This window comes from Sphaeramia orbicularis, chromosome 22, assembly GCF_902148855.1.
Source record: "Sphaeramia orbicularis chromosome 22, fSphaOr1.1, whole genome shotgun sequence".
NCBI lineage: Eukaryota > Metazoa > Chordata > Actinopteri > Kurtiformes > Apogonidae > Sphaeramia > Sphaeramia orbicularis.
This window is the reverse complement of record NC_043978.1, coordinates 29014032-29030824: the sequence shown is the minus strand read 5'-3', so window position 1 is coordinate 29030824 and position 16793 is coordinate 29014032. Positions and strand designations below refer to the sequence as shown.

The 16793-nt window shown below is 38.0% G+C and overlaps 1 protein-coding gene across 2 annotated transcripts in view; it reads left to right on the top strand.

Moving 5' to 3' along the window:
- Nucleotides 1-6826, top strand: part of cdin1 (CDAN1 interacting nuclease 1) — a 107128-nt gene extending 100302 nt beyond the window's left edge. For both annotated transcript variants that reach the window (XM_030127652.1, XM_030127653.1), the window contains exon 12: nucleotides 5751-6826. In XM_030127652.1, coding sequence (XP_029983512.1) covers nucleotides 5751-5889 — 139 coding nt within the window. In that variant the 3' untranslated portion in view covers nucleotides 5890-6826. The remainder of the gene's footprint in view (nucleotides 1-5750) is intronic.
- Nucleotides 6827-16793: the final 9967 nt, after the last annotated feature.

Genomic DNA, 16793 nt, shown 5'->3' with positions numbered 1-16793 from the left:
GTGCAGATAGAGTGGAGGGGAATGACAGGCTACTTCCTGTGAGTCAGACTGATGCCATGTTTACACTAGTAAAGATATTTTTCTAAAAATCTGTTCACACGTCCTTCATTTTTCAAAAATCTGTCCACACTACAATGCTCAACACATAGTCAGATAAACCATTGTTTCTAGGGGAGTTTAAACAGCGTGGATAGGAATGGATGCAGCAACAAAAAACTTTGGTATTTGGTATTTTGGGGTGTCACTCTGCTGTATTCTAGTCTTCTGTATTCTACACATACTGGAGTTTTTAAAAAACTTTTACTCTAGGAATACTTTTTTCAATTTGAATTTTTGCCACCTAAAACCCAACTTGTCCAAGCATAGGGAAAATTATCAGTTTTTTTTTAAAGTAATAGCATTAGTGTTGATGGGTCATAAGAACTGGGAAACACTGATCTCACTGTATCAAAACCTTTAAACTGGACTTACCATACCATACCATAACACAACACAACACAACACAACACAACAATTTTATTTATAAAGCACTTTAAGAACGTTACAGCTGGCCAAAGTGCCATACACTAATCATAAAACAAGGGAATAAATAAGTAAAAGCAGTGATAACACAGGGTACAAAGCAGGCTAAGAACAACAAAATACAACCATGATAAAAACAAAGACAAATTAAAATCTGGTAAAAACAACATAGGAAATATAAAAAAAACACATCTCACTCATTGATTCAAAGCCAATGAGAAAAAGTGTGTTTTTAGACTTGACTGACTTGACTGACTTGACTAGACTGAGCCAATACTTAATCTCGAGTCCACTTTCTCAATAAGAACTATCAATTTTCCTTTTGTGTCAAACAGCAGAATGTTGTAGTATGATGTTTGTAAGTTAATTTGCTTTTCTTGACATTACGTATCCTGCACCTGCACATGTTGCAATGACAATGCAGAAATGATTTATGGGACGCCCTCTCTGGAAGCTTCTTGAGCATTTTGTACTGTAGCCCCTTCGACTTGTTCCTTTCTCCCTCGTTGTTATTGTTTCTTTTCCCAGTCTCTTTCCTCCACAAGGTCCCTATAGTATTGACTTGTATTCATTCTGAGTATGATTCAAAGTCCATTTATTTTCTTTACGGTATGGAAAGGCCTTGGTGACATAGCTCCCCTGTGTTTATAATTTTGCTTGTTTCAATTTGTGCTTGGCCTCCCCTGACAAACCTAGGACATGATGTATCGTACACTGCTGCCTTATCTGTTGATGTACAGTTTTAACCTTTTCAGAAGGTTGCCTTTCCACTCTGCACAGGCTGCTCTCCCTTTTCTTCCCTTTTCAGCCTTGCCTCCCCATCCAGAGCTCAGGAAATACATACAGCACAGCGGCTTCATAAAAAGAAGAGCATAACCCCTTTTCCAAAGTCATCTAATGTAAATGTTTAGGTTTTGTTTCCATAACATTTCCATATTAAGAGTTGGCGGCCATGTGCATCAGTGGACCGTGGAAACGATGAGAGTTCGGGGGGCTTGAGCTTTGTGCAGTGCTGAGAGGCTGAGCTATGTGTGTGACATTGTGGTGAACTTGCAGTGTGCATCTGTGGGCTTTCTGCAGGGTTGTTAGCTTTGGCCTGTTTGCTCACAGATACTGCACCGTAAATCACACACTGACTGTACAACGTAGAATGCAGGACGGGGCGAGGAAGCATGTACTGCTGCAAGGGCCTCTTTCAAGGGAGGGGGTGTATGAGTGTATAGTCAGATATTTTTTCATGCATGTGTCTGACTCCATACAAGTACTGTATGTAGAACATGCACTGCCTCAAGGCCCAGTCAGCACAGTACAGAACATATAGCTGGCAGTGTCACAACAGCTGAGTACTTATAATTTATGTGGTTCGAATATACCTCGCAGAAGTTGTAAGGTCAATATCTAGGTATTTATAAAAAGCTCATAAAAAGACTCAAGATTCCTGTAATTATTAAGGAAATTGTACCATAGGGTGCTTGAGTCAGTGTTTTAATTTGAAATGATTGATCACAGGTAAAGATTTTATGCATTTTACCTTGGAGCTGAACTTCTAGCTTCCTGTCTGTGTCTCTTGAGGCCCCACAACATTGTTAACTGTCGGAGGATAGAGTGTCTGGGACCTGAACACTGTCAGCCCCCTTGAATCTGGTTTTGCATTTGGGGGTTGAGGTGGTCTGCGTTCAGAGTTCAGCTGTGACATGTCTTTATGCACGGCAGCTAATGTTCAAAGAATAGTCATGATCTATACGAGGCAGAGAGGGGCCACTGGTGGCTCTTTGAGGCATTATAAATAGCTTGAAAGATGATTTATTGCTTTTGTGAGAAGAAACAGTAAAATATAAAAGGAACTACATAAAAGAAGTGGACATTGCTACTGTGGTACACTGTGTTTTTCCACTGCCTGTATATTAGCCACCACCATCTCAGCATTTTAGGGTAACCATATTTGGACTAAAGTGTTCAGTTGGGGAAGCTCAAGGGATGACTCTGACTAAGCTAATGCTACATTACAAGTATTTTTGCTAAAATGTTAAAATACAGTTCAATCATTAGTTATTGCAAGCATATAACAGTAGTATCAGTAATGTCATGGTTTACATATTACCTCCTTGGTAATATGTAAACCATGGGGGAGGACCTTGGCTATGATGTAAGCACATTAAACTAATGAAGTTAACGCCACTGCTAACTTTCTGGGGGAAAAAATTATCACACTGGTAGATAGAAGATGTTGTGCCAGACACTGACATGTAATTTCATGCTAAATGCTAACACATATAAAAAGGATAGGCAGAAAATAAGTTTTTGAAAAAATAAAAGAAGGTCCACACAAGGCCCTTCATTAGACTAGTCCTTAGTCTGATGAAGGGCCTTGGCCTGAAACATCACCACGTTGTCCAGTAAACTTTCTGGGAGCTCACAGGTTGTGCGGACCTTCTTTTATTTTTTCAGAATTTTTTTTGGGATCCTTCACACCTCTCATTTTTTGGATGTGCGTGTCAATCACCTCTCTTCAGAAAATAAGCTTTTGCCTCTAGCCTAGACCTTCTTTTTGTTGTTATGTTTATTGTAGTTATAGTGTGTGCGACGATTAATGTACAAACCAAAAATAAACCATTCATTCATTCATATAGATGCATTAACAGCATAATGCAGTAATATCTATATTAACAGTAATGTCACCTTTAGCTAGCACAGTTGGTACACACTGCAGTATCACTTCAATTCTAACATTTGCTAACGCAGCTAAATTAAGCTAAGGGACTGGAAATTATTATTGAAATGTAATGGTAGACATCATGAAACATTTCATGTGTCTACAGGACCAAGAGAGGGGTCAGGATGCCACCTTAACCTTATTAAACTACATCTACAAGCACCTTAAGGGTTCTAACAATCATGTTAGATTGCTGTTTGTGGAATTTTCATCTGCCTTCATTACTTTGCAGTGACATCTGCTAATCCAGAGACTGATCAACAACTTTGGTCTGGAGGGTAGTATTGTGGGTTGGATTCTGGACTTTCTGACATGCAGATTGCAAAGAGTGAGAGTTAATGATCAATTTTCTGATCTATCTGTAACATGTACTGACTTACCTCAAGGATGCGTCCTCTCCCCTCTGTTGTTTATTCTGTACACTAACGACTGCTGTAGCACATTTGCAAACCATCATATACTGAAGTTCGTAGATGATACAGTTATTGTGAGCCTGCTGAATGGCATTGGAAATTTTCATGGTCCCGTAGTCGACTATTTTTTAAAATGGTGTCAAGGTTCATACTTATCTCTGAACGTATCAAAGACAAAGGACGTGTATAGATTTGAGATGCTTGCGGCTCTCTCCCGACAGCACAGTGATTGATGGACAGGATGTAGAGGTTGTAGAGTCCTACAAGTATTTAGGAACTATACCAGACAATAAGCTGACATTTGAGAGAAATACTGACATGATCTACAAGAAAAGCCAGCAGCGTCTCTTTTGTCTTAGGAAACTGAAATTCCAGATTGACTCAACCCTGATGACCATGTTTTATTGTTCTTTTATCGAAATCTGTGATTACCTTTTCTTTTATTTGTTGATTCCAATCACTTTAGGTAAAGCAGAAGAACCTACTCAATAAGGTGGTTCATGTCTGCACTAAAATAACTGGCACTGCTCAAAAAACTTTACAACAAACAGTTGGATAAGAAAGCAGAATCCATCCTACTACATTGCTCTCATCCTCTTCATCAACAGTTTCAGTTTCTTCCATCTGGTTCACTTCTCAGTCTTCCACTTGCTAAAACTAACAGATACAAACATTCCTTTGTACCATCAGCTATTGCCCTACTGAACTCCTGGAAAAAAAGATAGTTGACCTGTGGTGTTGTTTCTAATCCTCTTTGTTTTTTTTTTATTGGTTTGAAATCCTGTCTCCATATCTATACTTTTTATCTATATTTTTACCCATAGTGATGAGTATATTTATTCTATTATGTATTTGTGTTATTTGATTGATGGATGTGTACTTGTGTGTTGCTTCTACTGTTGCACAGCAATTGCCCCATTGAGGACAAAGTGTTTCATGATGTTGATGCTCTTAAGTGTCACCTCTTAACCACAGTTACAGTAGAACGGTCTGTCACAAGAAATATCTTTTATTCAATAAACAGAAACTTCAATAGGCAACTCCGAATGCAAGTAAACTATCCGTCAATATCCATACAGCAGAAATCTAAGCCTTAAATGAGCTCTAAAATTGTATTAAAGAAAGAACTTTCTCAACCTCACGACCACCCATACACTAATCAGAGGGCTGACATGAATTGGCTTAAACCATAATGGGTCCCTAAGAAAATTTTGACATAATTTTGGAAAGCCAAGGTTGCCAGATGAATGGGAGTCAGTTGCACCCAGGAGTTTTGGAAGCAGCATCTTTTACACTTCAACACATTGGCTTCAGTTTCAAACCATGGCTGTTCCCCTTTGGAAATAACATTGCACTGCTCCATTTTAATTGTTTGTGCACCTTTCAGCAGACACTCAGGTTCACAGTAGCTTCAATGACTGTCAGAGACAAAGCAGCAAGAACATGAGAGAGAGAGAACAAAAGATAGAAAGAAGGGGAAAAAAAACACCTTACACTTAAATAGTATGAACTTGACTGCTCAGTTGCTGGGTGAGTCATTATTTATAGCTCTTTGGGAACTGCAGCACACGCCAACTAAGGCAAAGTTGCTTTTGCTTTTAAAGTCAATGTGAATGAAACAGCTGGACACTGTTGGACCAGCTTACATCAACCATCAGATCCAGTGTTTCAGTCTCAGACTTGTTGAACTCTATGTGCTCTGCTATGTGCCAGAGGCTTCCGATGACAGGTTCCGGAGGCCTTGGTTGAGCTTTGTTATTTCACAGATTATTGTTATTTCACCGCCATTGTAATGTGATCGTGTGTGTATCACCCTGTCAGAAAGATCTTAATCTTCCAGGCGGCTTTTTGTTTGATTCGGAGCAAGTTTCCTGGACGTTGATCAAAGGAATATACCTCGGTGACCTTATCTCTCATAGATCAATTTCACTAGTGTCCCATCGTTTTATCTCCTCAGTCTTTTATCCTTGTTTAAGTATCTAAATCCAAAGTCAACAGGTGAGCTAAAATTGGACACAGTTATTGACAGCTACTTCAGAACTCTTTGAGATGACATCAATGATAAACTAACAAAAGACGGACTTCTTTGTTTTGTCCTGCAGGTTTGGTCCGGGTCTTGTTATCTACTGGTATGGTTTCATAGGAGAGCTCGACTGCCAACGAGATAGAGGTATCCTTCTCAAAGACTGCTTCCCTACAGACATTGTCACCCTGTGCCATGCCGCCCAACAGCCAGAATAAGGACAATGACGTGAAAACAAGATGAGAAGTGGAGCAACAAAACAAAAAAGATGACGGGATGAATAGAAGGAAGGAGAGAGGAAGACGAGGAGGCGGGAAAGGAACACTTACTCTGAACTGTGCAGGGGTGGATACCTAGATCCGGAAGCAATTTGGCTTTCCTGCAGAGTGAGACTACTGGCAAAAAATCTGTGCTGAACTCCCACTGACCCTCTTTCTCTGTCTGACTCTCTCACTACTCTCTGCCTCCCTCCCGCTCTTCTTTTACCGCCCCAGAGCTACCAGATGTAAATACACACCGACACTCTGTACATCTGACAGCGAAGGGTTAGATTCATACCTGCCTGTGAAAACACCATCCTGGGGGCTTTTCTTTTCTAGTTGTGGTCAGTTCCTCGTTGGCCCCTGGATGGCCTCTCACAGTGGACAGTCAGGGTGCGAGAGCCAGAGCCAGGGCCAAAGCAGGACATAAGGGCCTTCCTTATCGCACCCAAAGCCCTGGCCTTTGTCACTCCTTCCTGGCCCGTTCCATGGGCAGATAAGGGAGGTGCGGTCCAGGGGCTGGTGGACGCCTGTCTCTCACCTGCGTCACTCAGTGCCCTCTCAGTCACTCTCCAGCTCTCCGGGGGGGGGTTAAACAGGATCATTTCTGATTAGAACTGCCCTCATACTGACCCTGTTCACTTCATGTAATAAAACCCGCTAAAGACTTTTCTGTTGACCTTAGATGTATGACGGTTTGGGGAGCATTGTTGAGAGGTCACAGTAAAATAAATTCAAAATAATTAGGTCAATGGGTCACTTCCATGAATTCATTCCAAGACTTTGTCCTTGTTATGTTGAATTAAAAAATGCATGTTGGTAATTCATAAAATACATAGGCTACACTGCTGTTTTTATGCATTTCTTGTTAAGGAATAAAGTTTTAATTGATGCATTTTAGGGTCATGACATGAGTCTCGCATTGCCAGACCTACCGCCACACCATTTTAGAGGTCTGGCTGAACCCATCATCCTGGAATAAAGGAAACAGTCACTGGTTTGTATGGTCCTCATGAACCTAAATGCCATTGTTTTGACTGGTGCTGAGCCAAAGATGCCTTCGGTGGAACATTTTTGCCTCAGGTGACAAACCCTGGTCTTTAAAGGGCTTAATGGCGAGAAAAACTATCACAAAGAACCAATCAGGTTTGTCTTATTGTTCTACTGATCCAAATATTTAATCTTGCCATTTTCTTCACAGTTGCAAGCTCATAGGTTGTTGCACATAGAGGAGGAAGAGGAAAATGAAATGAAATGTTCACCCAATGGCCAGCCCCCCTACTACTTCCTCTGAGTCAGAGTAGTCGGACCCATCAACCATTTGTATTTGGTCGCCGTTTGGCAGAGTGAAGGCTGTTTCGCATCACTGCAATGTGAAAATGCAGCGCGGGAATACATAAAATCTCAAATTTCTCCACATGACAATGATGCACATCAGGTCCAAGGCTAATTATCAGTGCTTTAAAAAAGTTGCTTCATGCAGTATTTTCAGATGACCGAGGAACAGTTTGAGGCCCTGTTGGGGATGATCGCCCACCCATCAAGAGGAAACACACCAATGATCGTAAACAAATCAACCCTGAGCACCGACTGACATTGTGCTTGAGGTGAACATTTTCTTTAAGCATTTCTCTTCTTAATGATAGATAATTAGTTGGGCTCCATTTGTTTAATCTGCCTTTTGCTAACCTTAATGATATTGTTGTCTTTGTACTCGAGTAACGTTAGGCCTCATAGAGACTTGACTCAAGGCCAAAGCCACATATAATAGCACACAAGAGCCTTTTAGAATCACTGCTGTGGGAGACTTGGTATATAATAATTAATGACTTTAAATGAAAGAAAAAATGTTATTGGGCAATCGTATATTTCAACAGGTGGTTCGTCTGAATATTTTTGCCCCCAGGGGTGTCAAGGAACCTACAAAATTAGTTTTCATACACATCTGCGCAATTCCTTTGGAAGATGATCCATGCTTATGTGAAACAGCTTTCACGTGAATAACTATACTGTGATTATGTGAATTTGTTTTCCCAATTAAAACAGAAGAGAAGACTTCTGTGTTTGAAATGCTGGTCTGTTTGGCATCTTCCTCCACATGAACCTCAAATCTGAAAATATGATTGTACTGTGTGCTTATGATTCATTCGTTCGTAAACTTTGCCTTCACCAAAACTATTTGAGCTTGTACAGTCAGCAGGGTTTTATAATAAATCTGTAAAATCAAAATGTTGCTTAAGGGTTTATCTAAAGGCTACAGGGTAAAGAGAAGGGAGTTGAGAAAAGGATAAGAAACAGAATGGACTGTAGAAGATATTTGTTCATTTAGAAGTGTTTCAAAGTTGTGTATAAATATATGTTTTATGAAGTGAATTTGATTATTGCTTAGATGTATTATTATTATTATTTTTTTTTATAATGATGTAAACCTATTATAAGGATATGCCAAATGCATGTTTTTGTGTACTTTACTCATAACATAAATGTGTTATTGCAACTCATGTTCTGACCATGAGTTTAAACAGGAAATCCATTTATAATTTGCTGGTGCTTGTGATATGGTTGTTTTATAGAAACACCTGATTTCTATCTTCACGTGTGTGCAACTACCGACCAGTTGTCTGTTGTACATCTGTCCACCTCCAGGTGCTTTTATGAGCAGGTCCTAATGGAAGAAACACAGCCGGTGTTGAGGAACCAGAAGTGAACATAAAGTTGAGTGATGCTTTTAGAGGAAGATATGCACTGTCCTTGTCTTTATGGGACACAAAGTGATACGAAGAATGAAAGGAAAAGAGTGAAGAACCTGCTACCGCCACCAGCAGAGAGGATGCAACTCATAATAAGAGGTTCACCATTAAGACTTTACTTGAAACCTGATAAAATTATGTTCTGCAGTACTGTAAGACTAGGTTTAAACTGAGAAAGATTATATTTACACCTGTCTGAATTTAGATTGAATTTAACCCATAAAGACCCAAACACCCACCAGCAAACAAAAGCATCTACTGACCTTAAATATTGAATTATTGTTGATTCACTAATCCTATCAATACATGTAAATAATTGGTGTAAAATACAGTTTGTCATCTTTTCATGGTCATCAGATATGACCCATTTGGACGTTCAGCAGCACTGTAGTGAATGTGGAAACACCATCATCTTCTATAACACTTATACACCAGTAAAACCTATGGAGTTCAATAAATGACAGTGGATGGAGGCACTTGGTTTATGTTCAGTTAAAGATAGAGTTTACTGAAAAAGTCACATTTTCTTCAGTTGTCTGTGTTGTTGATATAATAACCTTCAACTTTAACTTGAGTTTCAATGAACATCTACATGATCATTAAATTAAATACAGGAAAATACCTGATTTTTGCTTAAAAATGCAAAACACAAAGCATTATTTTAGAGTAAATGGTGATAAATCACTTAGGAAAAGTTAAATATAGAGATATAATAACCTTTGAATAACTTTTGAGTTGTCAGGACCATCTACATGATCGGTGAAATAAATACAGGACAAATACATGGTTTATACTGAAAAATGGGGAAAAAGGGGGGATAATATAATAAATGGTGATAAATGATTTAAGAAAGTTTAAATAGAGAGAAAAATGTATTTGGAAACTGCCAGAGAAGTAGCACTGGGTCGTTATGGGTTCATTTTTGTTTCAGAAAACATTAAACCCCAGTTCATTATGTGATCCAGTTTTAAGTTTAACGTGATGAGGTTTACATACCCGTTTTCTGCTTCAGTTTTAACAAAATAATCTACTTTCCACAAAGATAGTTGAGGGACAAACTCACCCAAGGTTTATGATTCTGCTGATTTTTTTTTTTTTATGAAGAAATAAATAAAAATCAGGAAACTTTAGTAGATTTCACATTTGGCTGTCGGACCAACTGTCAAATATAACTACATAGTGTTTACTTACTGTACTGTTCTCTGCATTTTATAAAACTTAGAGAATAAAAGTAGCAAAACTTTACCAAATTCTGTTCAGTGCTGGAAAAAAAAAATCCAAATTGTTGATTATGGTTTATCAGACTGTTCATGGATCCTGAAAAAGTCTTAAATGCGGTTACGCTAAATCTAGGCCTTAATTATCCTTATAATAATTAATAATCCTATAATTAATCCTTAAATCTGGTTTTCCAAAGCCTTAAAAAAACCCACAGACACAATAAATGATATTACTATATCTGCTTTGAAAATCTTTGTCAAGAATTGGTCAAATTTGATACTACTGTTTAGCGCTTTTCCATGCGCACAGAGGTCCTAGTCTGCATATGCGATGATGATGATGAATGAATGTTTTATTTCAGATATTTCAGACAAAAACACAATACAAACACCAACAACAGAAAATGCTTGAAGAACAAAAACAAAATGGGATGCACAAGTGGGGTCCGGAATTTGTCTTTAATAACACTGGTCAACAACAAATTTATTCTTCAAGTTTTTTGAGCTGATTTAGGATAATTTTGGTGTGCTGAATCCAAAAATCACATTAATTTTGCTCAATCAGGTCAACTTTCTGAACTATGCTACATATTGGCTTTTTAACATTTTTGCTTACATTTATGGGCATTTTCACATCATATGATACAAAATTCTTTCATATTTCTTGCAATAAACAAGTTCTGAAGATTTTACTTTTGCCAATTTATGATTAATGGTTTTTTTAATATTACAGGTGAATGAAATGGCTTCAACTAGAAGATCTTGCAAAAGTAAGCCTGACGTATTCTGCTACATCTGCGGTGAATACACCATTGTACCTAACAGGAATCCTGTTAGAAAATGATTTTTTTTTTCCTCTTAAAACCTATTTTGGGTGAGAACTATATAAAAAATCAATCAAATCATAAAATCACAAAAATGTAATCAATTTTGTGAGAAAATCAAATTTTTCAAAATCAAATTAGCAAAAAAACCTGACCTGATTGAGAAAAACAGATGTCATTTTTGGATTTAGTGGTGCAAAATGGTCCTAATTCAGTTGAAAAAACCTAGACAACTTGCAAAAAACATTTTTTTGTAACCCAGTGTAATACATCCATAGTTATCCTCAGTTTTGGTAAAGATACCAGCTAACATTTTAGCTAGCCGCAAACAGTATAAAGGTTTGTCAAGTAATACAGTAACCAAAACTTGCCGATTTTTACACTCACAAGATAATGAGTGCATATGAATTTATTTTGATTTCAGGAGTTAGCCATCTCCTTAATTGTTAAATCTATTTAATATAAGTTTTACACTTGTTGCTAAACTGATATTGGCTTTTAATTGTGCTCCTATACACAGGTTTTCCTCATTTTAGACCCAGTTTTGTTGAATTGTGATCAGATAAAACTGAGCCTTGTTGTAACCGAGCATGAGGTTATAATCATTTTACATGTGAGCTGTGCTTCCTGTTAAAAGTGGGTGAAGAATAGAATTGATCGCCTTCTGTCACAAACTGTCCACACTGTCCAGTAGAAAGATGAATCATTTTCTGAGCTGATCCAAACAAGTTCTGTTTCTAAAGAGAGCTCCTCCTTGGAATAAAAATAAGTGTGTATGCTGCACAGTCATGCACGGCTTACACAGTTAGAGAGAGATGGTATGTGGGGGTTAAATACCACTAAAGTGTTGCTTGATTTGTTACCCTTAAACCTCTAACCCTCAGCCGGCTCCCATTTAGGCCTTGATCCTTCCATGAGGAGGCCAGTGGGTCACCGCAGGGTCGCCAGGCGGCCATGGCTTCCTCTGTCAGCCCCCCCCCCCCCAGCTCCATGTGGTGCAAAACAACTGTCCCCATGTGTCCAGTTAAACTCGGCCCTATTGCTTGGCCGTGGAATGCTTAGACATGAGTTTATGGCTCCTGTTGGACACAAAAACAGAGCTATTTTACTCAGGGAGGAAAAATTCTCTGTCGAATAAGAAGAGAAAAAAAAATGAAAAACAGCAGATTCAGTTCCTCTCAAGTTTCAAGCCTTCCTGCCATTGTTTTCCAAGATGGCTGTCACACAAAAGAGGAGCCAGGGTCAACTCCTATAAATTAGTTTCTGCACACAATGCAGACTAAATACAGCCTTTTAAAACCCGACTTCAAAGAAAAGGGCAGACATCAGCGTCACTTGACAATATTTCCATGATGTGAGTGTAAATATAGAAAAAAAAGGACCCAATTGATGATTTTTAAAGTGCCAGGGTTTTTTATTTTGTGTTTTCCTTGCCCTTGTCTCCCACCTCTTTTTAGATTCATTGTTCTTGTCACAACAATGGAGCACTTGAGCACTCTCCAAATAAGGCCAGTTAGGAGAGGTCACTTCCTGGGGCCATGAACACCAGTGTTCACCAGAAATTTTACACATGAGAGACATCCAGCAACAGCAACACCTAACATACAGTCAGTGGTGGAAATCATGTAAGTACTTTAGCCACTTTTACACAGAGATAAAAGGTGAGGTAGTGATCTCATCTTTTTTCCACTATTGACTGATTTCCACAGCCAAGCCAAAGGAGTAGCAGAGGTGAGACAGGCTGGACTTTTACACACCTGTGTTCCGGAATCAAAGGGGCGGTGACTCAACGCAGCGAACAGTGTGACGTACAACTTGTGTGTAGCTCTGTTGACGGCATGGAAAACAAAAGCATCACAACCCAGTTTGTTCACGTTTGTTTTTGATATGCATAATGAAGCTCCATCTGAAACATCAAATCCATGTGTATAAATCACTATATGACCTGCAATAGTTTGAGGTTACCACGGATACCATTGGGAGATGGACCCGACGTGTACTGGGGTTGTGGTAAGATCTACATAATGTAATGAAACACTTCAACAACCCAAACCAACACTGAACAAACTTATGTGAGTGACATTAACTTGCGTTGCTGCTTCATGACAGATTATAGCCTCCATGTCTATCCATGTTAATACTATCCCTATAACTTGAAGGCTATCAGAAACAGTGGTTTGTAGTAAGTGTGGTGTTGCTACCATGTAGTATGTATGTTTAAGTAGTGGAGAAATATACCTATACCTACATCTGTATTGGTGTTGACAAGGCGTACGTTACTAGCACAGATAGCTGCACTGGAAAAAATACAAATCTTACAAAGTGTATTTTTCTCATTTCTAGTCAGAATATCTCAGCACACTTAAAATAAGACATAATCACCTAAAGAGTAACTTTTCAGTGAGATATAAGAACTTATTTTTAGACAATAGATCTTGAAAATCTTATTTCAAGAAATCTTACCAAGATGATTTTCACTTATTCCATTGGCAGATTTTTTTTTTTTTTTGCTTGAATTAAGCAAAAAAAAAAAAAAAAAATCTTGAACTAAGTAAAAAAAAAATGGAACAATGGAATGGAACAAGTGAAAATTATCTTGTTAAGATTTCTTGAAATAAGATTTTCAAGATCTATTGTCAAAAAATAAGTTCTTCTATCTCACTGAAAAGTTACTCTTAAGGCGATTGTTTTATTTTAAGTGTGATGAGATATTTTGACTGGAAATGCGAAAAATACACTTAGTAAGATTTTGATTTTTTGCAGTGTGGTTGTTTGAAGTTATTTAGCTCCATTTTTGGTAAATGGTAGCTAGCATTGCACCTTTTTAATAATAATAATAATAATAATACAGTCTACTCTCGTTAAACCGCCCGCCGTTATACCGCCATTTCCGCCTATCGCCATCCGCCAGCCCAGTTCCATGCACAAACAACACTTATACTATTGATTTCCCGACTGTTATACCGCCAGTGTGATTGCCATCGAGTACACATAAATTTTAACAATGCACTGAAACAAAAGCGCCAGACGCTGATCGCGACAAGCTACGAGTAGGTCTACGGAACGGCCACCGTTCATTTATCGCAGAACACTCAGTAGGTCAGGATGTCGGGAAGAGGACGTGGGATTAAGCCAAAGCCTCAAGATGATGGGGTATCATTTCCCGACAGGTTATAATAATGCTTAAAATGTTTCCCCACTTTAAATGATCCCTTACAACATAACAGAATCAAGATTTATTTAGAAACGCAATTAGAACGGGTTAACGGAGGCAGCATAGACATCATATAGTAAAGACATGCACATTATGGACGCAACCCGTTGTAACACCATTTTTGCTATACCGCCAATTTGGCCGTGAACGGAAGTTGGCGGTATAACGAGAGTAGATTGTAATAATAATGGATTAGATTTATATAGTGCTTTTCTATGAACGCATACTCAAAGCGCGTTTTTAATGCTGCAGAGATGCACTGAAGAACTTGAGCACAAGTATTAACTGATGTCCTCTACATAGACACAGGTTTTATTGTGGATTTAAGCATCTGCAACTGTCATTATCTGAGAAATGGTGTCAGATAACATCAGCCAACTCACAACACAACACAGACTCTTACTCAAACAGTTCAAAACACACAAATCTTAACCCATAAAGACCCAAACATCCTCCTTTAATCAAAACCATCTACTGATGTAAACTGTTTAATACCTGTTGATCCACTAATTTTATCACGTCATGTAAATAATTTGTGTAAAATCATCTTTTCATGGTCATCAGATATGACCCATTTGGACGTTCAGAAAGAAACATGATCATCTTCTACAACATTGATTCACCAGTAAAAACCATGGAGTTGGATCAATGACAGTGGATGGACACACTGGGTTTATGTTCAGTTAATGATAGATTTTACTGAAAAGTCTGTTATTCTGCAGTTTAATCTGTTTTTGATATACTAACCCTCAACTTTAACGTGAGCTTTTATGAACATCTACATGATCAGTGAATAAAGTAGAGGAAAATATCTGATTTATACTGATAAAATGCAAAATACAGAGGATAATATTATAAGAGAGGGTGATAAATCACTCAAGGAAGGTTAAATATAGAGAAAAATTCATTTAAGAATGGACGCAAAAGTCGCACTGGGGTCTTTACGGGTTAATATTGAACCTTTAAGTAAGATTTAGCTCTGTATTTTCACAGTATATTGGTTCTTTTACTGAAGGAAAGCATCAGTATACCTGTAGTGATGAGGGGTAGCTACTGTGTCAAAGAGAAAAAAGTTGAAAGTACATTAATAATGTTTTTCTGTGAAGATGTTTGGAAAAAAAACTACACGCAGCAGTATTTAGATAAATGTTTTATTCTGTAGTGTAATATTGGTTACACTTCTTAAATCTGTGAGTCCCATGTGTCAGATTACTTTGATCCAGTTCACAGCATCCACTCTGTCTGGCCTGGGCCCTCAGGCTATTGGAAGTCCACTCTCCACTCAGATGTACATCTTGGCCCAATCTCCTCCAGATCCTGCTGTTTTATGCCTCTTCAGCCAAGTTGCTCGATAGCCCACAGAGACGGAGAGAATGAGAAAGAAGGACAGAACTGGAGGAAGACTGAAAGGTAGGTTCTATCCCTCCAGCAGACCACCAAACGGACTTCCTCCACGCTCCTGTGTTATTTATGTGTGGAGAGCCCTGGCCTGTTTCTGCCCCAGGCAGCGCAGTGCTTTTAGCCGGGATCGTCTCAGCCAGAAAAGACTTCACAGAGTGGAAATAAATAAAAGTTCTCCTGGAAGAGTCAGAGAAGACGGCAGTTTGGAATTAAAAAGGGGGAAAAAGAGCAGCCTCTCTGCACTGCAGAAGCACATATGAAAAGATTTGATTTTTATTTTTAGGAAGCTCTGCCAGTTAATCAGAGATTGTTATTTAAAAACAACAATGGATCCTGAGAAAAATGGTCTGGGGGATTTTAGATGGAAAGCAGTGGATGTTTGATTGACAGGATGGAAGGCAGATGGTATGTTTGAGGGAAACTCAACATTTATGACGCATTAATTCACTCAAAGGGATGGTTGATATATGTGTGGAGTTAGTTTAATGAGTCACTGCAGTGTGGGATAGTTATTAGAGTTTTGCAATCTTCAGTAGGTTTTATTTTCATTTATAGACTTCCATTTGGTTTGTGGTATTAAACTTGCAGCTTTAAAATCCAAAAATAAAAATGACAACGTTCCCACGAAAGCAATATTTTTGTTGACTCCATCTACCAACTGCTATGTTTGAAAAAACAAAAGATGTGGCAATTACTGTAAATAAATTAAACAAGCTTTTGTTTTGGGTTGGCCTCTGATCATCATCTAAATCAGGGGTGTCAAATGTACGACCCGTGGGCCAAAACCAGCCCACCAAAGGGTCTGATCTAGCCCGTGGGATGAATTTGTGGAATGCAAAAATTACACTGAAGATATTAACAGTCAGGTGGCAAAATCATCTTAGTTCAGCAGCAACATACAGACCAATTCAGTCTCAAGTGGGTCAGACCAGTAAAATCATATCAAAATTGTATCTTTGTTTTAATGTAAAAAAGTCAAATTACATGAAAATGTTTATTTTGAAACTGTCATTTCCCAAAAAATGTGAATAACCTGAACAAATATGAACAAACTGACATGCCTCAAGTGCAATTTTAACTATATTTTTTAACAATATTCTTTGTAGATCCACTGTGATCTGTAAGTCATGCACATGTGTAAATGACAAGCTGAGACATTGTTAAAATTGTGCTTATTTTTCTTTTAGAAATTTCAGGTTTGTGTTATTCACATTTTTTAGTTCAGTAGATGGTTTGTAGACATAAGCATTTTAAATTATTTATTTATTTATTTATTTATTTAGAACATGCAAATAAACAAAATGAAACAAAACAAAGCAGATTAAGACAAAAAGAAAATAACATTTAAATGAACAGAATCTGTCTTTAAGTACGTGCAAGTCTGAATTTTGCAAAGTTGAAAAGGAGTAGGAAGAAGTATAAACTTTTATAATGTAATTTTTTTTTTTTTTTA